At 41.4% G+C, this 27,647-nt stretch overlaps 1 protein-coding gene across 8 annotated transcripts in view; it reads left to right on the top strand.

The window, feature by feature from the left end:
- Positions 1 to 27,647, top strand: part of PLEKHG1 (pleckstrin homology and RhoGEF domain containing G1) — a 137,995-nt gene that overhangs the window by 89,987 nt on the left and 20,361 nt on the right. For all 8 annotated transcript variants that reach the window (XM_072856119.1, XM_072856117.1, XM_072856112.1 and 5 more), the window contains 2 exons: positions 16,195 to 16,295; positions 21,817 to 21,886. In XM_072856119.1, coding sequence (XP_072712220.1) covers positions 16,195 to 16,295; positions 21,817 to 21,886 — 171 coding nt within the window. The remainder of the gene's footprint in view (positions 1 to 16,194; positions 16,296 to 21,816; positions 21,887 to 27,647) is intronic.

Below are 27,647 nucleotides of genomic sequence, written 5' to 3'. Positions count from 1 at the left end.
AGATAAACATGGGTCAGATTTTGGCAGCTGGTTAGGAAATGGGATGAGAATGGGAAAAGGGGAGCTGGGGAGAGGTCAAAGGACAGCTGCTGCCCAAGAAGTGTGTGGGAACTGAAGAGATAGATGAAGGTGGGAGCTGGTGGAGGAAAGCATAGGCAAAAGAACCAGTGCTAAGCGGAGAGAGAAAATCATTAGAGGGAAAACAATATGAGGAAATGAGAGAAAACCCAGGAAGTGGGAAGTTGAAGGGGGTCTGAAATTGGTTGGAACTGGAGCTCTGTAGCGAGTTTTGCAGCTGACTGCAATAGAGCAGCTTACGTACACAGACTAAAAATAGTAAGGAGGGTTTCTTTGTTTTGGGGTGGGGTTTTTTTGGCAGGGGAAGGAGGGAGGAAGAGAAGCAGGGCAACCCAGGTACAAAGAGCTAAAAGCTGAAGAGATGTCAGACGGAGGATGGCATAAGAACAAAGAGGGAGAAATGAATAGGTACTATTTCAATCACCCTCTACCCCCAGCTGAGAACTGTCGGTACAGATCTTGTCTGTTGCTTTTTGTCCCTTGGTAGTGGGGATTTGCTGATGCTACCTTCTCTCTAGACAATGTTTTTAAAAAAACATGTTCTCACTGTTGTTTCCAGCACTTTGAAACAGGTTCTAGAGCTAGAACTGAGAGGGTGTCAAAAGCAAAGCATGTTTGCCTGTGATGCACAATCAAGCTTTCTTGGGGGGTTTGGGGAGATTTTTTTTTAATTTTTAGTGGGGGTTTTGGTGGGGGTTTTTTGTGGGTTTTGGTTGGTTGGTTGGGTTTGGTTTTTTAATATATCCATATTCTTTCCCATCATCCAGATCATTAATGAATATGTTAAACAGGACTGGACCCAGTATTAACCCCTGGGGTATGCTGCTAGTTACTGGCCTCCAACTAGATTTTGTGCCTTTGATCACCACCCTCAGGGCCTGTCTGTTCAGCCAGTTTTCAGTCAACCTCAGTGCCTGCTGACCCAACACGTACTTCATCAGCTTGTCTATGAGGATCTTATGGGAGAGTGTCAAAAGCCTTTCTGAAGTCAAGGTAGACCATATCCACTGCTCTCCACTCATCTACCAAGCCAGTCATTTCATCATAGAAGGTTATCAGGCTGGTCAGCTTCCCCTTGGTGAATCCATGCTAACTATTCTTGATTACCTTCTTGTAAGCCTGCAACTGGTTTCCAGGATTAGCTGTACACAAATGTAAGGAACGTACACAGCTGTACACAAATGACCAATTAACATGGATGATGTGAAGCTGCATGTAGGATCCTGGTACTATTCATCTTATCCAAAGTCAGCTCAATAAGAGTTAGCCTAGCATAGTATTTTGGTCAGTGTCCTTTCAGCCTGTGTTATCCTTAGAACATCTAGCGTTATCATGCCTGACATAAAAGACTATGGAGTGAATGGGGGAAAATAGAATTTCACCCTTTTTGATGCCTTTATTGACCTAATGCTGTTAGGTCATTAATAAGTAAATAAATAAAAATAAACTAAAAAGGCATAGCTTCTATTGCCTTTTGAGTATCTGGGTGGTCTTTGTTATTAACAGCTCCAAGTTGGTAGATGGAGGTAGAAATGAACTTCATGGGACATGGCTAATGTGATCTTTAACCGATACTGGAGACCTGCTGAGGTTGTCCAGGTTTCTTTTAAACTGCTGATAAGAAGTATTTCATGGGCTTAGGATGAGTGAGAGGAGGCTGTACAGGCACTATTTGGCTCCCTTTGCCCCAGGATATACTTCAAAAACAACTGCTTTTCTAGCCAGTACAGCCATTTTGTCTGTGACCTGGAAGAATAGTTGAATTATGATTGTTTTGAGGCATGCTGCTGTGATTCTTGCACAGGCAAGCATTGTAACAAAGATAGAGCGAACTTTTCCATTGTTTGGTATATTTTATCAGATGATCTGTTAAGCATAATTAAAATTTTGAATTAGTACAGCTTGAAGCGTGTTTTGGGCAAGTTTGTGATGAGAAATCGGATACCTCTGCTTCCTGCTTGTCATGCTGACAGGTGTACTGGCCAGGGCAGAACCTGCACACCTTTTCCTCTTCAGGACCTAGCCTGACTTTTTCAAGTAGTAATTTAGTTAGAATAGGCATAAACTTCAATTAGAGTCACTTACTGAAGTAACTTTTTTTTTCCCTGAGTAAAATGCTGTCCCTGAGTTTATAATAAAAAGGTGTTTTGCTCTTGCAGTTCATAGGAGTCAGAAGCCCATATTCATAATTTGTACAAATGCTTGTAACTGTAGAAAGATATCCACATTTGTGTTTTACTTCTGCGAAATGAAGGAATAATGCAAATGCACTGTTACAGTGCGTGCATCTGTCATGTTACATTAAATACACTCTCATAGTGATCTCAGCCTGTTGAGAACATCTACATCCACCGCATGAACCTCAGCCATTTGATATAAGAACACCTATCGGTAAAATAATATCAGTAAAAAGTTGTTGGCATCTATACAGTAACTAGAGGGGAGCGAAGCATGTGTTATCAGTGCATTTCACAAATATTTGATGCAAACAGAGGTTGAGCTTCACTCCAAACGTGACATTTTTTTAAACTGTCCCTACTGGACTAGTTTAAGTCTCTGTCCTATCTCCTCTCCAGATCTTTTGTCCTCAGCCCCCTCTTTTTATACTTAAGACTCCTCATTCAAGCCTTTTTACCCAGAAAGTCCCGTTCTCCTCTGCACAGTCTTCTGCCTACGGTCTTCCCGCCCATGTGTCCTAAGTCTTCTCTCAGTAGATCCCATCCTAATTCCCCATCAGTCCATACTGTCTCATTTCCTCATGTGATTTATCATTTTTTAGTCTTTCTCTTTCCCATGTTCTTAGTCTCTGCTGACTCCAGATCTCTCTCCATAGTTCTCTTGGTGGGTCAGACAACATTTTCATCATCATTCCTAATTTTTCTGTCCTCTTAAGTTCTGCTAACATTCAGTCTCCATCTTCTGGTATCCATCAAGCTTTGTTCCCATTTTCTCCTTCCCATCTTTCAGTAGGACTCCTTTGTGTCTCCTCTGCCCTGGAACTACACACAGCATGCTTCTCCACACTGCATAAGGTTTGCAGAGGGTCACTGAGACACTGGAACAATCTTTTCCCTGCTCTTGCTTCAGAGGAGCAGATCTGAACCAGATGTGACTGGCAGCATCCAAGAATGGCAATTGTGGGTTAAGACCTTGTGAAGCCTGAGCTGAAACATGCAAAGGACTATTGCTAAAAGTTCCTATTGGGGATATGCGAATTTGAGGTGTTTCTCCCCCCCCAATATGGTCAAATATGGGGAGATTTGCAGAAAGACAGCAAAAGGCATACTCTCAGACACAGTCTCCATTATGCTCCAATCTGCTACTGCCCCTCCTTGAGATGTGAGGGTATGGTTCATGTCCCTGCTAGTCAGCCTGGGGGTGCTTGTCTTCTCAGGGGGGAAAGGTCACCAAAATTTTTCAACATGAGCAAAAAAGGGCATTCTTTCTCAAAAAGGCCTGGGGGAATGCTTTTGCTGAAATCTCCTAAAACAACTCAGCAGGGAGGCAAGTTTCTGGCATGGAAAGCTTCATCCGAAGTGAGCATGTCTGTCGAAGTTATATACCCCTTGAGGGGCTGGGGGGAAGCCTTGTAAGGGGAAATACTGGACATTTGCAGTAGATACGTGTTGTGGCACCAATGATTAAAGCAAGCCCTTCTGAGAGGAAGTCAGTATCAGAGTTTTATTGTTCCTGGTTTCCTGCCTCCTGATGCAGCGGTTAGAGGATGTCTCTTTCTACGTTTTAGGCAATTAGGCAATTAGTTAAAAAGACAACTCTGAAGAACTGCAGTGTGCGCCTTGTCACTTCTTGCGATGTGTTAGTAAAAGCATAGCTGCTTGTGCACTGGGTTGCTGGATAGCGTAACTCTAAGAGAAAGTTAATTCCTGCTAGGTTCAAAAGGTGGGAATCCCAATATAACTAAGGCATCCCATAATGTTTGTTCCCACATTATACTTAATTTCTATTTGCAACCTCTTTTTCTATGGCTGCTAACCTACATGCCTGAGGAAGGTACCTTTAGATTGCTGACATGAGTTACACGTGAAGATGTTACTCTGGAAGAGTACCTCTGTTTTGCAGTACAGAATTCCGGCACCCACCAAAAAGAAATGGTTTAATTAGTAGAGCTGCTCTTTTTGAGCATTTTGTAGATGAGAAACTTCACAGGGTGCGTCAACGGAAAGTTTATCAAGTGTTATAGAGAAGATAACTGTGATGTCTGAGGATGTACCAATCCCTCCTGTATAAGCATCCTGAATTTTATGGTACTGCTGTAATCATCAGACTGTCATGATGGCATTCTTCTGAGGTTTTTCATCGCTTTTATTTCACTCAGTATAGGGAGCAGTGATGTGTGCTCTCACAATTAGTATTTTTCTTCAGTGCATTAAGGCCAGAAGTTAGCATACTGTATCAGTGGCTTTAAAGCTATGGAGCAATACCTCAGCTTCATGTATAGGCACTGCAGTTTTGCAAGTCTGGTCTGTCTGACAAAGACTGCTGACGTACTCAGTTTATTTGTCCTAAATCTTCAGCACAAAAGAGAGAATGCAGGTGATGGATGCATGATTTTTAGGCAGTTTACTTTTAATTTCCTCATGAACAGAGTAATGATTTAGAAACAGGCTCTCCTCTCTGGGGCCTGCTGCAGAGCCTGTCCCATATAGAGAGAAAAGACATTCAGTTTAGATTTAAAGCAACACAGTGATATTCAGAGTGAGATTCTTCCTTCTTTGACATTTGTCTTGCTATGACTTTAAAAAGCAGTTAAAAGCAGATTAGGACACATGCTGTCCTTTCTGACGAGGGATTGATCCTTATGGTTTTAGAAAATTTGGATGAGCAATTTAAATTACCTGCAAAACAAATATTATGGTCATGACAGTCATAAGTTTAACTGCAATTAGTATTTGTTACAGTTTCAAGCTGATGAACTTTCTCACTGCCTGTTTTTTCATCCACTAAGGAAGAGCTGCGTCAAATTCCGATTGCCCTCCTTAGGGAAAGCTTGGCTTAAAAGCAAGGGGAGTTTTCTCTGGTAGTATTGAGATATGATAGCTGAAAGGAAATTGTGCTTGAGGATCTCGGTACATATATAAGAGACCTTCTTGAAGTCTGTGGAGTTTAAACAGACTTACAGCAGTATAAATTGGAGCAGAAAAATGTTCCACTTAAAAAAATCTGTAATCAATTTGGAAGCGGCTGTATTGGAGAATGTCAGTGTTTTGTTTTGTTTCTGGAGTTGCTGTTTAAAAATCAGGACCCTAATCCACAGTGGAGACTGTTGAGGTATCTAGGAACAGCACGAGGTATGTTGCCAAACAGGTGTAGGCAGCTGTTCTGGCTACCCTTGAAGAAATACCTAAAGTAAATCAGACTTCTTTCTTCTGATGCAGTAGGACTATTCAGTTTTCCCTGCGGACTTCTTGCTTCCTGGATGTGAGCCATATTTAACATCCTAAAGCAACCTAAAGTGATGGAAACATACACAAACTGTTGTTTGTGTTTGTGTCTTAAATAGTTTTAGATGAGGTGGTTTCTGAAACTCCAAGATCTTGAACAAAAATGTTTTGCTAGCTAGGTATGCTTTAAGCTTCTCATCATATGTACCCTTTAATGAAACCAAAACAAAAGCAGAAACAAATCCCAAACCTTGTTTTTTGGGCATATGAGAAGGATTCTGGGCTTTGGAAAAAGATGTTTTATAGCTGTACAGTAGGAATATATTGTGTTGTGAACAACCACAAGTAACCTAACAAACTGCTTATGTGGTGAAGGCAACTGCTTATGTGGTGAAGGCAACTGCTTATGTTGTGGCATGAACAGGGAGCTGTTTGTAAACTAACCTCATAGGAAATACACAAAGCCAGGGTTAAATATACTGATGTGTGTTTTTTCTTATCTGCATCAACACTACTTCAGTCTTATTTCTGCTGGTAACATTCATACATTTCTTTCATTCAGCACGTTCCCAAGTATTTGAAAGACACTGAATAAAATGTCATCGCTGCCTTGTGTTTCCTCCGCCTGTACTTTGCATCCAGTTCTTATCTTACAGCTAGATTGTAGAAACTTGTTGGGACAAGGACCGTCTTTGTCAGGTGATTGCAAAGCTTCACCGTATGGCTGGGACTGCATACGTTAAGACAGCACAAATATATGGCCATAACTTTGTGTTTGAGTTAAGGTCAGCTCTGTGTTTGGGCAGCACAAAAGGGTGAGTTATACTGCGGTAATAAATGAGCTGTCTCTAAATGTACAGTGAGCCTTTCTCAAGCTCTGGGTGGGAGAGAAGCGGCAGGGAGGGCTGCTGCTCTTCCAGGGAGCTGCAGAATTGCCAAAAAGCCTGGCTGCCGCTGCTCTTGTCCTCCCTTTTCTTGCAGCAGGGCGTAAATCACTCAGCTGTGCTGTTTGCAACCTCCTACCCGCTTTCTAAATGCGAATGAATATAGATAAAAGGCTGAAAGTTAATATTCTGTTCAGGAAAGCTTTATTCTTTTGGGAGAGCGGAGGCAAGGGGAAGATGTAGTTAAATACAGAGTGTGCCATTTAAGAGTGCTGGTGCTGGGCAGGGGGCTCCGGGAGTGAAACTCTGCTCCCGTGGCTGTGCTGAGGCTGGAGTGGGAGGCTGTGTCCCTCGTTAGTGGGATGTATAGAGCCCTTCTGGAATTTAGAAAGTAACAAAAGGGACATCTGTTCACCTCTGCCCTCCGGCTTGCTGTTGCTCACTAGCAGCGGATGAGGAGCTCTACAGAGCAGCAGCTCTGGGAAAGCAGCAAGTTTATAGAGGGTGGACAGCAAAATTGGGAGGAATAGGTCTGAGAGCGGAAGCGCAGCTTATGCTGCGAAATTTTCGGTAAATATTTAAATGTTTTAGCAAGATGATACATTTTTTGCAGAATTATTCAAATTTTGTAATTTCTTTACAGAAATCCCAAAGTGATATCTTAAAGCCAAACAAATTTCTGCGTTTCCAGCCACACCATAGTTTCTGGAATTTTATTTGTTTATTATCGCCATTTTCTTTTTGGTCCATGGAAATGTTTGACCACTTTTAAATTTCTTATAATATTGTTATTAAATATTACTTGTCAGTGAACGGTGTTCTTCTAGTAATCCATGACCTTTAAACCTGAAGGCTTAACAAACCACATAGCGCGCGCGCGCTCTCTCTCTCTCTCTCTCTCTCTCTCTCTCTCTCTCTCTCTCTCTCTCTCCCCCGCTGTTGCCACGGATTAAGGTGTGGAGGTAGCTGCTATTTTTTGTGGTTTCATGAGAAGAATGTTCTGCAAATAAGACACTTTTAGAAGTTTTTACTTGCAAACCACCCACTACTATAAGCTTCCATTTCATTGCTGTTTATATATTAATAATAAAAGCCATCCATAAATCTTTGGGAATCATGTGGTTACTAAGGTTAAGATAAATGTGTGTTTAGGATGTGTGCAGATTTTCTCCATTATGCCGGGTTTGCATTTTCATTCTTTGGAAAACAGACTCTTTCAGTTTCCCTTCTTCTGTTTTAAAATAGACATTTCACTTCTGGAATGTCTCATTTAACTTGTAAGCATATCAAGATCTCCTTTAAAAAAATGTTAGCATTCATTTGCCTTACAAATTGGGGAGAGTTTATTTAACAGGGCAAGGGTCTACAGCACAAGACTCAGGCTCCTTTCCTGGATGATTCACACATTCAGAGGCTAAATATGCCTTAATAATTCTCTGTGCTTTGTTTGATTATGGTTCAATAAGGTTATAGTCAGACCAACTAAGCCATGTTGTGAGAATTAATTTATAGATGTCCTGATGAACTTTGAGATTATTATTTTTTTTATTTCTAATTATTAAGCATTTTCAGCTGGCACTTTTTTAAAAAGCTCTAGGTTATTGAATGATGATGATGATTGACACCGATGATGTCAAGCCTCAGTTGCAGGCTTAGATTTAGAAATCTTCAGAGCATTTACTTCATCTGCCTAGCAACCTCAAACTATTTGACATCCTAATTACTGTTTAATGTTTTCATTTGGCTGTCCTCATTACTGTAGCTTATTTCTTCTGTGTTTCCTCTTAACTTTAGGAAGTTGGTTGGATGGGAGCCTCACATAGCTCTTTAATGAAGTGTCAGTAAACTACTGGTAGCATTTGTTAGCATCCCATGATCTCCATCCGCTCTCTGAACTTGCCTCTTACTGTAGCTCTGAGCAGCGATTCTGAGTGCCAGCTTCTGGGAAAAATTCCTGTAGCTGTGATTTAGCAGTGGGTGCTGGCTGATATCTGAAGAGAAACGTGGGACATGGTTTTAATCCAGTGGGTTATAACTTCAGTAATTTAGTGTGCTGAAGTGTCTAACTGGGGTTACATGTGAGTTTCTGTTCCCAGTGATTTACCCATATCGTCTTTACAGATGATGGACAATTTAGGGAACTTGTCTGTGTACAATCCATGAATCCCAGTTTCAGCTTATGAGTGCTTTTAGTGCATCTCTATCAAATTACAATTTGATTTAATTGACAGCCTGCCTTCCAAGGTGTCTTTTTCAGATGGGAGACTTTAGCATGAAATTCCTGCAGTTGAACAGGGAATATTATTGAACTTTGATTGTGTTTCAGTAGAGCAAAAATTCACTTCAGCAAAGAAGGCAAAATCCATGAAAGCAGTCGATCCAAGCAGGCTGGCAGTTCAACGCTGGATCAGCTGGTCGCAGGCTTTGACCCTCCAGAGAGCTTCGTAGACACAGCATTCCTTCTAAAATGGCTCATGGGACAAAGATGACACAAGAAGAAAGCAGGCATTGGGCAAAAAGAAAGCGCATAAAACCCTACACTGGTGGAGCAGGCATTGTAGGACGTGTACCTCCTTCCACTCCAGTCCTGGGAGGGAGCTGTAGGGCAGTGCTGGAAGCTGACCTGGGCGTCCTCTGACACTGAGGCAGGGGCGAAAGGGCATGCAGAGCCTGCTTTAGAGGCTCGGGCTCTAAAGCGGTCGGGGGAAAGCACACCTGCAGAAAGCTATGCTGCTACCTCCCAGCCGTGCACAGCAGCGAGGCTGTTGTCCTAGCCCAGGGACCCTATGGATGAACTCAGTGCAACAGCCTAGGGAGTATTGAGGGACCTCTTGCTGACAGAGTTTCCCAGGGCAAATGCTTCAGTTCAGTTCCTGGGACTAGCTGTGCTCTGACAACTTGAAGTCCTGTGACAAGATCTCCTGACTGTTACGCTGTTGACATTGATGTGCCCTAGAAACATCTGACTTTGTATACAGCCCCACCTGCGCTCATGTTCTATACGGGCACAACTGTTCAAAGGCAGCCTAAACCAAAGAAAGCGTGCGTTTTAGAGGTGCAAGGCATAGTGTTAGGACTCAGGAATTCCTCACTGCTAATTTTGGCTGACACGTACTCCCCCTGTGGCTTTCCATGCATGCGGATGAAGCCAAGGGGACCTACTAGAGGTCACTGCTTCCAGTCCTTAGTATCTGTAAATGGGGCAGTGTTTTAACATCTATAATATAGGTGAGGAATTCACGTTGATTATAGAAACTCTGTCACTCAAGAATAGCTACGTGAAAAAAAAATTTTTTTCTTCCCCTTCTCTTCTGTAGGTAAAATTTAATAAGTTAATACTGTTAACTTTAACTTAACTTTAACTTAACTTATTTGCAGACCCCTAACTGTGGAAAGTGTAGGGAGAATTCTGTCATGATCCCCTTACTCTGCAATGTTAAACAGTGGAAAGAAAACTTAGATGTGCTTCTCTATTTTTAGTCTTTCTTCATACCATGTTCTCATGAGTGCTCTCACCATCAATCTTTGCCCTTTCTACACGCAGTCAGCAAAGTATCATCTTACTGTATCACGCCTGCTTTATTGCTGTTATCTACAGGCTGCGTGTGAGCCAGCTGCATGCGTAAGTTGGGTAAACTGAGGAAGCTGTTCATAAACACAGGTGAGTGCAGTATGGCTTCCTCCACCACCTCCACCCAGGGCCTGGGGAGAGGACTGATGCCAGTGAGGTGGCCTCCTGCCAGTTCAGAGACTCCGCTTTTCTGCGTGGACATCGCAGAGGAAAGAAATCCATCACAAACCACATCTAGTAACAGATTATATAAAGCATATGGATTACTTCAGCCATTCCCATTTGGAGGCTTGCTGGCTGTCAGTGGTGGCAGGTATTCTCTTCACCCTTCTCCCTTGATGGCAGCAGGGTCAGTACCCTGCCAGCACGGAGCTGGGTGCTTCGGAGCCCACAGCTGAGGCCCACTGGAGCCAAGCTTCCCACAAGGGCAGAGCTTTGCTAGCACTGACAAGTGGCAGTCTTACGTACAAGGTACCGAGGGATGTAAAGGGAATGGAAAAGGGAGCAGGAAGCGCACGGAGCCCAGGAACTTTCTGCTCCTGTTGCTGAAGTGAGCAGAGGAGGCTGCGTCTCCAAGTCTGTGTTGTCCTCAGAAAGACCCTGCCTTTGGCAGTCGGTTGGTGGCAGGGCCGTGCTGTGCCGTGCATAGCCTCAGACAGGTGCTGATCTTTCAGACCTGTCCATGCTTTGGCTGATGTGAGGGTTTTCCTGGTTCAGATGTCTTTTAAAAAAACCCCACTAAAATACCACTCCCCACCCCCTCCCATTTTCCACAAAAAGTAGAAGGTAGAAAGACATGCTCGCAGAAATTTCCTTCTTTGTTTAATTTTCTGGTTTTACATGTAGAGAAGCTACATGGTGGACAGCACAAGCATTTTTGGGGTTTTGATTTACTGGCATCATTCATGTGCAACATCTGTAGCAGAAATAAAATATGGTTCTGATTTTTATGGCACTCAAAGTGAGTAAACCAAGTAAACCACTGTACAAATTACAGGAGACCTGCACTAAAGTAGCGGGCTTGTCTTCTTCCATCGCAGAAGGTGATGACAACCAAGATAATGATGTGTTTTAAGGAGAGATCCTGACAAAAGGGTTTGATATGGGAAGGAGGTGGATTTGATTTAGGTCTCAATCAGTCCTTGGACTCCTATAGCCAAAGGAACCAGAGCAAGAAAGCAAAGTATGTATGGATTACAGGTGCACTTTTGGTTTGCAGCGTACAGCTGTACTTTGGATAATTGACGAGAGCTGCAGTGAGCTGCTCTGACCAGAATTCAGCATCCTTGGCCACCTGTTGTGGATAGTACGCTATTTTTTGACCCACGAGGCATTCAGAGTATGTTGCTGTACGTGCCAGATAAATCTGTAAATAAAATAAATAATAAGAAAAAAGAATAGAAAAAAATTCAGGCAAAAGGGGAGTTCGTACCAGTTATAATTACCTATGTAATTGGCAGAATTACCAATGGGGAGCATGTTATAGCGGTTATTCTGTTGTACAGCTGTTGCCCAGCTTTCTCTTTGGTTACAAGTATGTAGCTGGTTTGGTCAGCATGGCTCTAGCTAGCAAGCTACAAACAGGATCCAGTTTGTGGTGTGTTTTCCTCCTGACCTGCAGCCTTTTCCTCAAAGCAGTGTGGAAATAGTGCTTAGGTGGTTCAGTGCTTAGGCTGCTGAACCATTTCAGTGGTTCCTGTCAGCACAGCCATCTGATTTGGGCTATATGCGTCTGTGCTGGGTAGAGGGGAGTCGGGCAAAAATATGCCATGAGTAAGGTATAGAATCTAGGAGTAAAAACTGCCTTATCAGTAGCACAGATCTAGGGAATATCAGAAAACTGGGGTCTGAGTGATGTTATGGCACTGCCTGGATTTAGGTCCTGCTTGATATAATATTACATATTCCTCCTCAGGCTGCAACACTAGAAGTCATTGGAGTTTTGATAAGTACCTTTTTTAAGCATTTTTTTCTCAGAGACTGAGTTTTCCTGATAGAAGTCCTCAGCTCTAGAGCCAAAGAGCATGTTGCTGAAGTCCAGAGATGTACAGCAGCTTTGCTTTCTCCTGCAGCCTGTGTTTAAGCACTGGAAAGCAAAGTTTCCTGGTGGGTAGAATCCTTTTTTCCTTCTTTTTTTGGTATTGATTTTTAATCAAATTTTCAGTGTCTTGTGTGCCTGCCTCTTGGTAAAGGTGTACATATGCAACAACGTTGCTCTTTCAACAATTTTGCTTATCTTTGGTAATATCCATATATGCACAGTCCTGGCCTGTAAAGGGATTACTAAGAACTTTTGTAGTATGTATGTTTCTTGCAGGGCAGGATAAAAATTGATTCTTGTTTTACAAGGCAAAGTGGCTTTTACCTATTTTTTTTTAGCGTTACCATGTTAACATTACCATTAACATTACTCATTTGAATGTGTAATTTTAACATGGCCATACTAATGGCTGACTTATTATTGTTCAGCCTGTAGTCTGTTTTTAAAGCTAAGTATGTGTCTGTTTTCAAAGGAAAACCTGGGTGGCTAAATGAAAATGTCCCACTAATTTGCGTTCAGTTTCTAAAGCTTGGTCATGGAAAAAATGAGTTTAATCAATATGTGAAGATATTTTTGCTCATTTTGTCCTTTTCTTGACAGCTTTCTCTCACTTCCAATTCATATAATTATTTTTTTAGCCTCTGAGGTTAGCGTTGCCATCATTTTTTTCCTCTAGAGATCTTTTTTGTGTGATTATGGAGGAGGAGACGGTAGTCAGGATATGCAGCTTCTAACAGACATTCCTTGTGATGGATTTGGCGTGATGAAAGACAAATGGGGAGAATGTCAAACCCAGCAAGGAAGGCAGGGCAGTCTGGCAAGATTATTCTAGTTTTTGGAGAGTTTCAGGAAATAGGATGGAAAAATTGTGCAATACCATTAGAACAAACCTTGCTCCATAAATCAATCTAAGGAGACTGGCATTTGTGGGTTTTTTTTCTCCTATAAAGTAAGCTAAATGTTTTTGCCATAACTGCAGAGAAGCCATAAAAGGCTAGTGAAGGCAAAGGTTATAAACAAATCATTCGGTGCTGACAGAGGGCCCATAGATGCTGGCAAGAAACAAATAAAGTGAATAAGGCTGGTACTCTGTCCTGATAAATTTCATTGATTTCTGCACCGTGTCATTATGGTTGCAGCCTCCCCTGTTATCTTGTAGCTCCAAACCTTTCATTATGGCTTCAGATGATAACAGCTGTTGATACGCTGCAGGAGGTTGCAGTGACTACCATGGGGGTAAAGTACAATTTGCTAAGAAACAATTAGGAAAAAAACCGTGGCTGGGTAGCTTTGATCTGCCTGTGGTGTCCTTGCAGAGGACATTATATGCCAATACTGCATCTGTTTCCTGGATGAGTTCATGAAGCCTTTATGAGAGCACACTGTGCCTGGACTTCATCAGACCACTGTGTCAAGACCGTCAATGTCCACCTCTTTCACATAAACACAGGTGTCTGAAGCTTTTTGCTGCTGTGCCTACCCTACTGTCAGTGCCACGTTAAGCACTCCGTGTCTAGCTCAGGTATCCCCTTACATGTGTAACAGCAACATAAACATGTCTGTAGCTGTCAGACTTGCACAAGCCTCAAGTCAGCAATATTAACAAAAAGAGAAAGCTAAAACGTGAAAGCAGTCCCCAAATCCTGTACGATTCCCTAAGAGTATGAGGTGAGATGCAAGGTACCTCTGAATCGCAAGCGTTTTAAGCAAGTAACTGTCTTCCTTTACTCTAGGTAAGCACAAATCCAACCATTAGTTTCTGGTATGTTTCTGATCTGATGCTGGGAGGAGAAGGGGGCCTGAAGCGCAGTCTTAAGGAGCTTCTAGCAAAAGAGAGCACAAGCTGTGGGTGTGTGGTATCACCTGATCCTGGCATACGCTACGGGAATGCTGGAAAACTGCCAAAGCACCTGCAGGCCGCTGCTTGGCAGGAGCATTAGAAAGTACTTGGTTCCCTCTTTCTTCCTAAGAGTTGGTAACAGACTGAGAAGAGTATGCGTATGTGGGGGAAAACTGGGATAAGAGGACAAAAGGAGCACCAACCAGGTCATGCTGATAACACTGTCTACCACACTGGAAATAACTGTGGACTGTTTGTTATTTTGAAGAAAGCCAAGCTCCAGCTATGCTGAGATGAATGAATTTGAAAGGAACTCCTCTTTATTCAACAAATATGCTGTGTGGAGTTACTTACTGTAAGATTTCCATTCCTCTGCAATCCACCCTGTCATACCAGCTCAGGGTGCTGCAGTGTTCCTGCAGTGCTAAAAATGTTTTCAGAGGATCACAATTCTACTGGAGCTTTTCTGTTCTTTGCTTTCATATGCAAATTTGTATTAGTGGGCAGAAAAGGTTATTTATTTACTGCCATCACTGGAGTAACCCTGAACTATCATCTGCTTCTGCCTTTGACCTAGTGTATTGCATGCTGCAGTCCTGCCTGCCTCACCGTCCCAAACCTTTTACTCTTCTGCAGCTTCTGAGTGTAAATAAAAAGCCAAGGGCAAGTTCAGGGAGTCCCAGGGATGCAGTTCCAATGACTTACTGCAGAAATATATTTCAAGGACGAGTTTGGACTATGAGGCTGCTGTCAGCTAGGAGAGAAGGTAGAGTACAGCTCAGATGCCATCACAGAAGAGATGAGATGGCTCTCCAGGGACCTGCCTGCTTGCCTGCCCACTGCCGCTTGTTGCTGCTCTTAAAGACACTGAGGTGGCCTTGAAATAGGCTTGCTTGCTTTCCCTTGGCAAAAAATACTGAGTTTTGGGGGTGATGAGGGGTATCTTCAACTGGAGGTGATGTAAGAGTGTGGGTTATTGAGCATTAGGATAGGGGTAGGGGGCAGGAAAGCCTACTGGTACCTAAAGCTGAATCTTGGTTACACCTGTGACACTGCTGACTGTTTCAGTTGGAAAGAAGGATATGGGGACGGAGGCTCAAGCGCTGCGATTCTTAACCTTCCTTATGAGGGCATCTAAAATCCAAAAGTCAGATCCATGGTTGATCCAAACCCTTTGTCTTCATGGGATTAACACAGAGAATAAGTCTTGGCCAATGTATGTGTTCTATAATACCTTTTTCTTTATGACTCTGGAACACAGTTATATCTTAGAAGTTTTCATGGTCTCGTTGATGTTTTGCAGGGCTCCTTCCTTGCAGTGCAGTGGAATGCTGTGTTGCTTTTGGGAGATTGCCACACCACGTTGTCTAGCCCCAGGCTAAGGGATTTTATTTATTTTTATTTCGCATTGTTTCAGCTGTTTTCACTTTTTCTTTATTTCCGTCCTCCAGCAGAATTTCTTCATGAATGTGGCAGCACATTGGGTTTCTTGGTTTATGAATTGTAGTTAGTTAAATAGCCTGCTGGATTTGTTTGCCCTTATCTGAGAAATTTTAATACTGTAGCAGCAACAGAATGAAAGGTGACACTTCAGGAGCTGAGCTCTTATCAAAGTGAGGGAAGACATGGGAAAGTTGTTCTCCCAGAACACTGCTGATCTGAGCTTTTTCTAGCTGTCTTGTTCCTATTCAATTAAAATCCCTGGATGAGACACTATCACTCCTGTAAATGCAAAAGGAAATCTTTGCTAGAATATATAGCAATGTAATTTGCAATGTAACTGTATGTGTGGTTAAATTGCATGCACATATATACATTGAGATCTGTCCTCTACAAACTCTGCATTGTTTTCTTAACTGTGATTTAAAAAGAAAAAAAACCAAACCAACCAAACAAACAAATTTGCAGTGGTTGCTTTTCTGAGCCTGTGTTGCTTGTATGCTTTTTGCTCTTCCTTATATAGGTTTTCTGTTACTAAGACTAATTCTGCATTAAGAAATTACATTCTTAATTTCTTATTTTTACTTTTTTGTGTCTTTGAGCCAGTTAAATGATCAATTAAACTGTCATTGTGAATGAAATCTGAATACATTTGTGTATCAGTAGCAAGGGAAATGTTGGCTGTCCCGTCTCAGGGCTATAACTTAGCGTTCAGTCTTTTGTTATTTTCTTGGTTTCAATGAACAGATAAGCACTGCTACCTTTCATAATAGAGTGACTGTTTGCAGAGGGACTACTGAAGGCTTTACTGTAATATACTGTAATAATAAGGTGAAACTGATATGAAGAGACTCATCTTGTACAATAAAGCATAGCTCCTTTTACTGATCTAGAAAAGGAGGAAATGTCTGAAGGCCTCCTTCTCATTTCTCTTGTAGGATTACCTCGACTGTATCACTGACCAGACCAAGCTCTCCCTGGGGACAGAAGAGCGATCAGCCCTGTTTGGAAACATACGGGATATCTACCGTTTCAACAGGTAAATTCATATTTAACTAAATGAAAACAGTTCCATAGCCTGCCTTAATGGGGAGGGAGCAAGCCAGGCAATTACTCTATTATCACTTTCATACAGCCAAGATATATAAATTGAGAAATGGTCTATCTTTGATTCTCAGCAGGGTTGGTTTGTTGAGATCAGATTTTTTTTGCTGTTTATTTTATGAATCATATGTGGTCTCCATTTACTTTTTTTGTTTTCATGCTGGGTATTTCCATGAATTTAAGCCTAACCTGCTCTGTGCCCTAACTGAGCCTAATGCAAGACCACTGTGAATGAAATTCTTGCCTTACTAAAGAGATGTTATTTTGTTCCCATTGTATTGAGTCCTTTTGTGTACCAATATACATCACCCAGATCTGGCTTTTGTAGTGTTTTATACTACGAGGGACTCCCTAAATTAATTTCTCAAAACTATGTTCAAGTACCTTTCCATTTATTGAAGGCTTCTGTTTAGTATCTTTACAGCCTTCTCTAAAACTCTGCAGATGGGATCCTGAAGTAAAATTTCTTGCTTGTATAGCTAGTGCCACATTGTGTGGGACCTGCAGTATCTGCAGTTTTAGGAGCATGCTACTGCTACTTTTGTCGGAATCCTCTGTTGTTATAAAAATAATTAACTTATTCAGGATTTAAGGAAGACCTGAATATTCAATCGATGTAAGAAATATACTAGTATAAAGTTCCCATGTCTTTTCTATCCCATTACTCCTGTAAAAGCTCTCTTAGCTTTGCTATAGTTGACAAAACATCTCCCAAACTACTGTGTTCTTTGAAGAACAGATAATTTAATTGAATCAAAAGAGGATTCTGAAGTGGAGGACTAGTGTCAAAGAGCATCTTCAATGTTTTTCCATCATCATGGGAAGCTACTTTAAAGTGCTTCATTCAGCTGCTGGGATCGCTGTTCAGTATCAAAGGGAAAAATGGGGACGGATCTATTCAGAACTTATGGACAAAGGTGAAACCTAAAATCTTCTCCTGAAACATAAAACAGCTACTGCAGAGTAATGGAAATACACTTAACTAGAAAGCTGCTGTGTCCTGCTTCAGCTACAACAACTGACTTGACTGAATATCTAAATGACAGAAAATGCATAGTGGTAGCCTGATCATGTGTTTTAGAGCCATGAGACAATGATTGTGAGCTTACAGCTTCCCAGCAGTCACAGGATGGAAAATACAGTCCTGGCCGTTATATTTTCTGATCCTTCAAAAGCTAGAGAAATGGCAGACTTGGTAGCTAGGACACATTTATACCAGCATCACTGCAACTATTACCTAATAAAAATACCTTCAAGTTTGATCAGGCATTGTACAGAATAATTGAATTACCAAAAAAAGATTTGCAGAGGTTAAAAAGAAAAAAAAAAAAGAAAAGAAAAAAAGCAGTTTGGGGCAATTTTAGAGATAGATACGTTACCACAGTGAAAAATCACTGGGAAGTTGTCCGAAGCCTCTAGTAAATAACTAATGTGTTTCAGGCCTTCTAATTTAGAATTTGACATGGAAATTGTGAGCTTTTAAGACTGAACACTCATTGTAGATTCCAATATAGCTTCAAGGATTAAGTTCCCTCCTGTGTGAAACTTGGCATGTAGCTGCTGGGTCCTAAACATACTCTAGAGCCTTTTTATTTATTTTTACCTTTGAAAAAGGTCCATTTGGCAGTTCTGTGTTAGTAGTTTCAGATGCTTTTTTGTGAGCATGGTTTTACAGTTTCAGAATTACCTTGTTTTTCTCAACTTTGAATTTGACCGTTAATCAATGATCTGTTTTAGTCTTGGGGGTTTTTTTTGACTTTGTACAGATCTGAGAAATTTCATTTCAGTAAATGGGAATTTCTCTCAGCTAAACTACTCTGTGATTTTTAGGTGTTGCACTGAATGGCAGAAATGATGGTCAGGATGGTAACTGCTAGTCCTGTGACTATGATCTCTTTTTGGAAAGCTGTTTCTTAAAGCAGAATCACTGACTATATACTGGTCCACTGGTCCTGCTCTGTCTCTTGGGAAAAGCTCCCCCACTATTAATTTATTTATTCGGAAGGGGGAAGTGTTCTCTAAGTCGGCATTTGCTGCCTTTCTTCCCTGGCCTCTCCTGTTGAGATTCTTTCCAGTGTCAGTTTAGGATAAATTCTCCACCCGATACCATGACTTGATTCTGAAATGGGAACTCTGCAGAGAAACGTGCTCAAGTTTAGTACTTCTACCAACACTCAGACGATCTTAGGAGAGGCCAAGCTGAAAACTCTGCTGCTGACACATCATCCTGCATGGTCCTTGTCCATCGGTGACTACTGAAGCACACAAATACAGTGCAGGGCCATTTTCTGTAACTGCCGTGTTCAGCAGTTCCTGTGCTCTGAGCTTCACGGGGGTAAGGGCTGGCTTGTTGTCAGGAGGAGTCTTCATAAAACCTGTAAGAGCTCACCTTTAATGGAAAAGGTTTTTTTATTGAGTGGAAAGAAATTAGGCTTGGCCACAGGATTTTTGTGACAGTGAAGTTACATCAAGGCTACATTTCTCTTGATTGTTTTTCTTCTTTTTACTGGAAGTCTGAACTTTTCAGATTAATTTTCCAGAACTTTATAGGGTGAAAGTATTCTACCATGAAGACCAGATTGTGCCTGCTATGTCCATTTTTGTTTTGAATGCTGTGCTTTGTCAGGCATTGAGAGAATGAAGTTTTTCGGAGATGCTGTTGCTTTAGCATTTATGGCTAGACTGCGCAGTACTCTGTTATCAACTGGATTTTTTTTGTCATGGGTTCAGAACAAACCATGCCGTTTCCTTCCTGCGTCTTTCCATTCCTTCCATTCCACCAAAATTGCCTGTCTGATGTCCCTGTCATTACCGTCTCTTGCTCACTCCAATTCAGATCAAAACGGAGGAGAACAATACTTGTGTCTTGCTTTAAAATGGTGTGGTGATGATATAAATAAAATAAAATAAAAAAGTGCCTCACCTGAATTGTGTGTGCAAATAGGGTGATTATTTGCAGACCTACAAATGTGTTTATCTCACTCTTAACCTCCTGTAGTCAACAATTTGATACGAACCTGCACTTTGTCCTGTTGAAAGTCTTCACCCACGGGGGCAAGATAAGTGTATTGTCTTGAAAATAATTTGTACTCCAAAAAATCTAAGCATCCTAAAAGACATTGTAATGAGACTTTTATTCATTTAACTTGAAAAGATAGCGAATGCACTGCATGAACAATTGTCAGTCTCTTTACGTTTACCTCTCTCATCCCAAAGGAGTTAGCATTAGCTATTGATGATGATCGTACAGATTCAGATTTTTCCAGCCCATAGTAAACCAAGCTGTGTAACTCAGTACATGGTCTTAAATGGCACTGGCATTTGTGGCATGCTTCTGTCTGAGTCTTGTTAGTGATTCAGCTGCAAGAGCACGGAGTTCCTCTGACGGTGCTCCCTCGTGCTCCTTTCCCTGCCTGGGTGGTTGCCACAAGCGAGTCGCAGAGGTCGAGAGCTGTGGTACCATCTGTGAACAGCGTAAAACCTCTGGATATTCAGGTGAAGGGAACTAATGCTTTTCTCTATTGTTTCTTATGCCTCCTGCCAGGTACTTAGATGTAGCCTATAATAATAGCCCTGCTTTTTCACATGTCAGCTTGGTATTGTAGGGATTTATTTAAGTTTTTCAGGATTCCTGGGCATGACAGATTTGTTATTTTTACAGTGGCAGGCTGCTCTTACCAATTCCATTCTTACCAGCCGGGTGAGACAGAAGAGAGTGCAGTATAGATAACAAAATCTTTCAAAGCACAGCCCTTGCACTATAGGCTTGTGCTGGAGATGCAAGCCACTAGCATATTTACTGCATAAACTTGGACTCATTGCATGAATATGTAAAATCTTTAAGTGTTGCACTGCTGTACCCTGTAGGAGAAATAATGTGGTATTATAGGAGACCAGTAGGAATAAAATGGCAATGAAGGTGCTACATACTCTAAGCCATCAGGAGAACGTCTGCCTGCCAGACAGCAGGAATCCTCTGAGCCTGTTCAGTGTGTTTGATGTTATTTCCAAAACTCATGTGTGGAACAGTCATTATAACTAATGGTTATGGTCACCATTGCTACAGCTTCTTTTGCTGATGTAAAGGAGCTTCATGAGTGTGGGGTATCAAGCAAGGGTCATATTCTTATTCCTATTTTAATGAAGAGAGAAATTGAGGTGTGGACGTTAAATTGCTGCTGTACAGAGTGGCTTAGTGACCACTGAACCTAAGGTCTTTGTCTCTTTGTTCCTTGTGACTGATTGCTGATTTCTCCCCTTCCTTCCTCCAGTAATTAGAGAAGCAAAGAACAAGTCAGGAAACTTTTCTGGTTGACTCCTTTTCTTACTTACAGAGGGAAATTGTGTCTGCGTAGAGGGGAAAGGGGTACTTCCATAGACACAGGCTTAGCAACCCTTATGCAAAACTCGTTCAGGGAACGAGTTCACAGGGAACAGTTCACAGGGAACCAGCTGTGAACTGGGAGAAAAGTAGCCCTAAACGGAAAATCATCTGATGAGAAGAAGGAGGGGAAAAAAAAAACCAACTCTATCAGAGAACAATTTGGCAGAAAACTCAAGTTTCTTCTCTCGTTTTTCTGAGTACCTCTTTTAGTAAGTCTAAGACTATTTGGATTAAGGAGAGACCTTTGAGGTTTTCTTCTTCTGCTTGAACTCTTTCTTTCACTGAATTGGCTTTCGAGAACTGAGTTTCATACAACAGTGAACATGCTCCCTTATTGCTTTGTTCCTGTTTCAATGAATTCATTTCCTGCTTGGCATGTCAAAAATATAAAATCCTCTCAGTAAGGTTTTATTTTTATGCGTGTAGAATTTATATATTCCATTTGAGAAAACCTTTTCCAGGCTAACCATTTTTCTTCAGTGAAGAGACGCACTAAAGGTAGACAAACTTTCCTGAGTGAGCTTATTACCATTCTTCTTGTATGTGTCATACATCCCTGGTTCTCATCTGTGTTTTTCAGACCAGCTCCTCATTTCCCTCCGTCAAGTAAAGCTGCTAGAACATACAAAGTCTTTATAGAACAGGGCGTGTGCTTCAGTATCTTTTAAATTTTGTTAGTTTTAAATTGTGTTAGTTGATACACAAGCTACACAACTGTCTGACTACACCACTATGAGTATTGTTGGAGACCTGTCATTCTGAAGGAAGGGGCTCAGCTTTGCTTAGGAGATCAGCAATCTATGGTCATTGTGATGACTTGAATTTTTAAGTATGTGGGAATACCATTTCCTTAGAGTGCTCCTCTGCCTCCCAACAAAAAACCCCAGCGGCTATACATCTAGTGGGAAGAGGGGCATCAAGAGGGAACGCCCTTTTTAGAACTCCCTGTGTCGTTAAATGCTTTGGGTATCACTGCCATGAATGATGAAGCACTGTCTGGCTCCGAATATACAGATGTGTCTATCCCAAGGTATGCCATAATTGTCTTTCCTTTTCCTGTTCTTTGTTTTAGTGAACTTCTGCAAGATTTGGAAAACTGTGAAAATGATCCTGTGGCTATAGCAGACTGTTTTGTTTCCAAGGTAAGTGGCTACTGCAGGAGTCTGCAGTACAACGCCAGTTGCAGAGTGATACGGGGAAATAAGATTAATTTATTAGCTTTTGAGACCTAATTCTGACAGCTTGTGTGACTTCAACCAAGAAAAGTTAGCAAATCTATGGAGAGGGAATGAATTTCTCTTAGTAGGTGATAGGGATATCTGTCTGATCTGCATTTGAAAAAAATCAAGAAAAAGGTGTTATTTTCTTCAATAAGTGTATCTGAACTGGTGGAGCTGTTGATCTAGAGCTCACTTTTAGATCTTTTTTTGTGGAGTATTACAGGGATTCTTTTTTTTCCTCCTTTTTTAATATAGGTGATCAAGTGGTACTCCAGTTATGCCTTGTCAGCTAAAAGACAACTAGAGAATACAACTTGGCTGCATTTTTAGAAAAGGCAATAACCTTAACATACTTGTGGCCATATTGTCTTCTGAGATAACCCGACAAAAACAAAAAGCCAAACCCTGTCATGTTTTATACTTTGTCCTGAACTCAGTATTGCCAGCACCAAGCATTCAATGTATTAGGTCTAACACAAGGATTTAGGATTAACTGGACCACCCTCTCATGGTGGTCCAGTAATTTGTTTGGCACTGTTGTGACACAAGGGATTTTACTGGAAAGGGGAGCGATGATACCAGCTTAGTGCTGCTGTTTCACTGGATCGCTTGTTTGAGTTGAGTTTGAGAAAGAAATTACAAGAATTTATCTCGTAATTGATCTTTTATAAGCACTGAGAGATCTTCGTGTTGGCACCACTACTACGAAAGTAGGATGTATTTTTGCCCCGTTGCAACAGGGTTTATGGCACGTTCTTATCACTCCAAATAGCCTATATTGAATTGAAGGAGAAAGAATGGGATAAGAGCAAGCGCAAAGTCCTGCTTCTGGAATGGAATAACCCCATGTGCACGCTGGGTCTGGCTGACTAGGAAAGAGCTTAGCAAAAAAGGATCGGGGTCCTGGCGGACAAGAAGTTGAGCATAAGTCAGCAGAGTGCCCGTGCAGTGAAGGCCGATTGTGAGGCCTTCAGGATGTTTACAGATAGCGCAGTTTGGAGCTGGTAGATCTTTCTGCTGTATTGCTTGCTTATAGCTGGGACTGCTGGGGCTACTCCTGGCTGGGACATAAAACAGAGGTGGTGCAAGTGATAATAGCAAGTCCAGGAAAAGGTTGCACACTCATTCATGTTGGCCAGCTGAAAGGAGTTTTCCGGTAGACTTTCTGACCGTTAGTTCCAAAATCCATCTGCATATCATTTGTTGTGCTTTTTGTTCCCTTGTCAAATGCTTTTAGCATTTGTATTATTGGCAGACAACTGGCTCATGGCTCAGAAATTGCTGGAGATTGCAGTCCTAACAAGCATTTTTTAGCTTCATCCAGACAAGTGCAAACACTTAAAAGCAAAATCAAACAATACCAAAATACCCCACAGTTCTGGTTTTGGCCGTGAAGATGTCATTACAGCAACTGCTGACTGTCTTAACAGACTCCAGTTGTCCATTCCTGGTTGCTTGTATCTTCCCAGCATTGAGTAGTGGAAATAAAACTGCCTTTTTTGGCAGTATGCAGTCCCTCAGTCTTATGGGACTTTGGCCATTTATTGCTTGATTGCTTCGAGTGTGCTAGATCTTCACTGTGAGTTAAGCACAGGGATGATAATATGCTGAAGTCATAGCTCACAGCCTTAGCTAATGGATGTAGCTCTGCTGGAGCTTCTTTAATGCTTCCAGTGGAACCGTGCTTAGGCTACATGAGCTCTGGCTCCAGTGACTTTTTTTCACCCTACTAGTTCAGCTGTGAATACTGTAGTTGTTGGGAATTTAAATGTATAATCAAGTTTTTGCTGTAGGTACTGTGTTTACTTTTTGCATTTCATGAAGCTCAGTAACTGCATAAAGTAATAGATATTTCTTTCTTCAGGATTCATGTGAAATGAAACAAAGTTGGTTTGCATGTATAACAACAGTTATGGTTAAAGTAACTCTGGAGCTTGTTGGAACTAAAATGTTTGATATTTGTGAAAACATCTAGGGAGCTTCATTTTGTAAGGTCTAGTTTTGGACCATATCTGATGGACTGTTTCTTTGAACTTGACTACGTTGTTTGGTTTTGCTCAATAAAATTTGCTGTATAGCATCTTATACTTCCCTCACACAATCATACATCAGTGTGTTTCCTGGATGTAATTTTCATGCTTGAGTAGTAAACAGACTTGCAAATTTTACATTTAAGGGAAGCAGAGTAAAGATTATCAAATCACATTAGCGCACTTTGAACAAAAACTCATAATTGTGGATTTGAATCTTTATCTTAACATCTGTTGTGCTGAATGCCCAAAGTAAGTATATCCTAAAATGGCAGCTTTTATTTGTTAACAGACTTCAGCAAGATCTCTTTAGTGTGAACTAGCCAGTAACATAAAACTCACTAACAGATAAAATAACCATGCAAAGCTATGATTTTATATAAACAGAAATATTTAATAACAACTTACAACATTGTATGAAATCCCTCTGCTTCCAGATATTTTAATTCATTAATAACCCACAGGCAAATACAGACACAAATGCAGAAAAGCATGCTTTTTAAAAACCTGCTGTCCAGTCATGAATGGCTACCTTTACCTTTCTGCCCCAAGATGCAGATGGTGTGGATGGGTATTTGTTTGAACAGTGTGGGATGGCTGCTGCATGGAAATAACCTGCCACTGAGAGTAGTGGTGTACTAATTTAGTTTCTACCAGCTTTGGTCCTGCCTCTTTGTCTAGAGGAACTGCATTAACTCTAGTACATTAAATGTCTTGGAGACATTTTGCTGGTAACTGTAATCGGAGGCTGATAAAAGGGTTCCAGTGCAAGCTTAGCTATAGCTTAATTATTCACATAAAAGTTTGTTTATATGTTTTCTTGCCAACTCAGTCTTTCATTTTCATAGTAACGATGCCAATGTTAATTAGAAGATTGACTTCAGTATTCCACACGTTTACATTTAAGAGAGTTGCTGTGAAGGAGAGCTTAATTCTGGCACGTCACTCTTCTCACTCAGCACCCCAGAAATTCAGAACATATGTTTTCTGAAAGGCACACCAACAGCTTAACCAAGGGGAAAGGGAGAATTACTGTAATCTAGCATCTCATTAATGAAGAGGTGATCCAGACAATTGGCTTCAGCTTATGCTCTGACTCAGCTCATTTTCTCAGTCTCCATTTTCTTTTAAAGTGCCTTTTATGACTATAAAAAGCACAGTGCACCAAGAATTGAGAGAAGATTGGGGCTGTAGCCATGTGTTTGGCACTTCACTTCATGAGGAGGAGACACACAGTGAATTGATTCAGCAGCGGGGGACAAGCTAAGTATGGCTGGGATCTCCTTGTGCTCTTCAGGGTGACTTGTAGTCAGTGTGGATGAACTCTTGGCTTGGGTCTCAGTTTTTGCACCATCTACCACACCAGCCTTGGGCCCCCAGATTAAAAAAGATCTCTGGAGCGACTCTAGTCTCCCTGCAGAGATCATTTTTTAATCTGGTTTGAAGACAGTTGAGGTGAACAAAATTATTTTCAAGCTGAGTAAGGATAAGAATGTCCAAAGAAATCCTGATGACCATAGCTGGTGTTTTGCATGCAGTGTGAAAGTATTGATAGGAATATATTAAATCCATATTATCCTGGGTTTTCTGTTGCTTCTGAACATAGTTCACAGCATTGGCTTTAGCCTGCAGGGCTGGTGCCCTGATATGCTCCCAGTAACACAGCGCTCGCTCTGGGGAGTCTGCTGTGAAGTAGAGAAGACCAGCTGGGCATGGGAACTAAGCTGGGCACAAAGGTCCCTTTTTTGACCATGCAGAGCTGCTGGGTAACCAGGCAGGCAGTGGGAGAGTACAGAAGCTGTCCTGAGCAGTGCGGCTTCCATACTCAGGCTTAGGAAGAGCCTCTCTTGGAAGTGGCTCTCTTGGCCACTCCCAGCGTGTTCACGTGAGTCCTGCCGATGCCTCGGCAAGATATATGATGTTGATTCATACCAGCGTTGTAAGTTTGAATGCGTATCAACAGTCTCATTCTGGAGGCGAAATATATGTAATTGCCTTTCTACTGGCAGTCTGCTCGCATAGCTTGGTAAAAGTAAATGTTCCTTGATGGTTTCATTTGATGGAAATAAGCTGTGGCACAGTGAAGCACGTACACATATAAGTGCCGTATGAAATTTGGAGTCTTGTCTGTTCAGAAAGCAGGGATGATTGTGAAACCATTCTTAAAGTTTTTAGAGGTGTTGAGGGCATAAGGAAGTACTTTTTTTTTTTTTTAATACAAGTTGTTCTGCTTAATAGCTAGACTAACATTCTTTCAAAACCAAAAATCCCATTGAAAATAGTTTTGACCTTGTGTTAAAAAAAAAAAAAAAAAACAAACCAAACAAAAAAAACCCCCAACAAACCACACCCCACCCTGCTCCCAAAAAACCCAAAACAAAACTGAAAGTGGAACAGTGTGAAAAGGCTCCTGGGGATTTCAGACTCTGCTTTTGATTTTGTGGGGAATGTGCACTCAGTCCACTCTGAAACCTTGACATGGCCTTGTGTGTTTTACAGATAATGCTTTTATTTGTTAAAATTTCGCAACAGATGTTCCTTTCTTTTTTGTTTGAAAAGCAGAACAATCATGTGACTATATTTATGACTAGAATATATATATATTTAAAAAAAAATTGGCACAAAATATTCTGCACTTTGCTTATGAAGTAGTTCTATAAATTGCATTGTTCTGTGATTGTAGCCATGGGAATATTTTACAATTTAAACCAAAAAAGCCCCTAAAGAAAAACCTTGTCTTAATATATACATATATAAAATAAATCACCTCTTTTCATCATACTGGTTTTCATCCTAATGCTCTCTCTTAAGCACCCTGACTTATTACGAGTGCTAGCTAGTTTGGTAGTGATTGCCATAGAAAATTACACAGTATAACGTCTGCAGCGCTCTGAGGTTTCTTAATTTTTCATTTTGAGCGGAGAGGATTTGGAGCTGTGGCCGGAGGTCCCAAACGTGGACAGGGACAGGCTATGACACAAGCCTGCTGGCTCTGGGTGTGGACACAGGGTGTAGGTACACCGCCGAAAAAATGAGCTGCAACAACCAAATTAGTCCAAGCATGAAAACCCAAGCTAAATAGTTTAACTGTATTTGTATCAAGACTACATTTAGTTGGTTTGCTGGTTTCTAAGAGAAGAGCAGTTTAATAAGCTTACAGCCCACTAGTGAGTAAATGAGGATCGCAGTCCCCTAGAGAAACATTTATTAGAAGCTTGCTCGAGTTATTTATTTTTTTCAGAACAGTTAATATGGAAATCCAGCAAGAAATACTGAAATGAATTGCAATGACTTGTACTCACGTGGGTACGGGGTCCTTATGAATCCCTGCTCAGTGGAGAAATGAATGGCACAACCAGCTTTACCCCTGTGAGAGGGGGAAGGGAGCAGTGCTGTTGGAAATGGGGAAGGGTACTGCCTGAGCTGGCTCTTTCTGATGAATGGCCAAAAAAAGAAAAAAAAAAAACAGAACACCAACAATGAGAAACAAAAGCCACAGCCTGCGTCAGCCCTCTCCCCAAGTGGTGTTGCTCCTCAGAGCACTGTTGCTTTCTGTGAAGGCAGATATTTGGTCTCGCTGTTCACCAGCGCCTGCCCCTGGGAGACTGCCCCTCATGGAGCACAGCTGTTGTGCTGCTGAATGTCAGAGTCCC

The sequence above is a fragment of the Ciconia boyciana genome, chromosome 3, assembly GCF_034638445.1.
Source record: "Ciconia boyciana chromosome 3, ASM3463844v1, whole genome shotgun sequence".
Taxonomy (NCBI): Eukaryota; Metazoa; Chordata; class Aves; order Ciconiiformes; family Ciconiidae; genus Ciconia; species Ciconia boyciana.
This window is presented reverse-complemented; position numbering and strand designations above follow the sequence as displayed.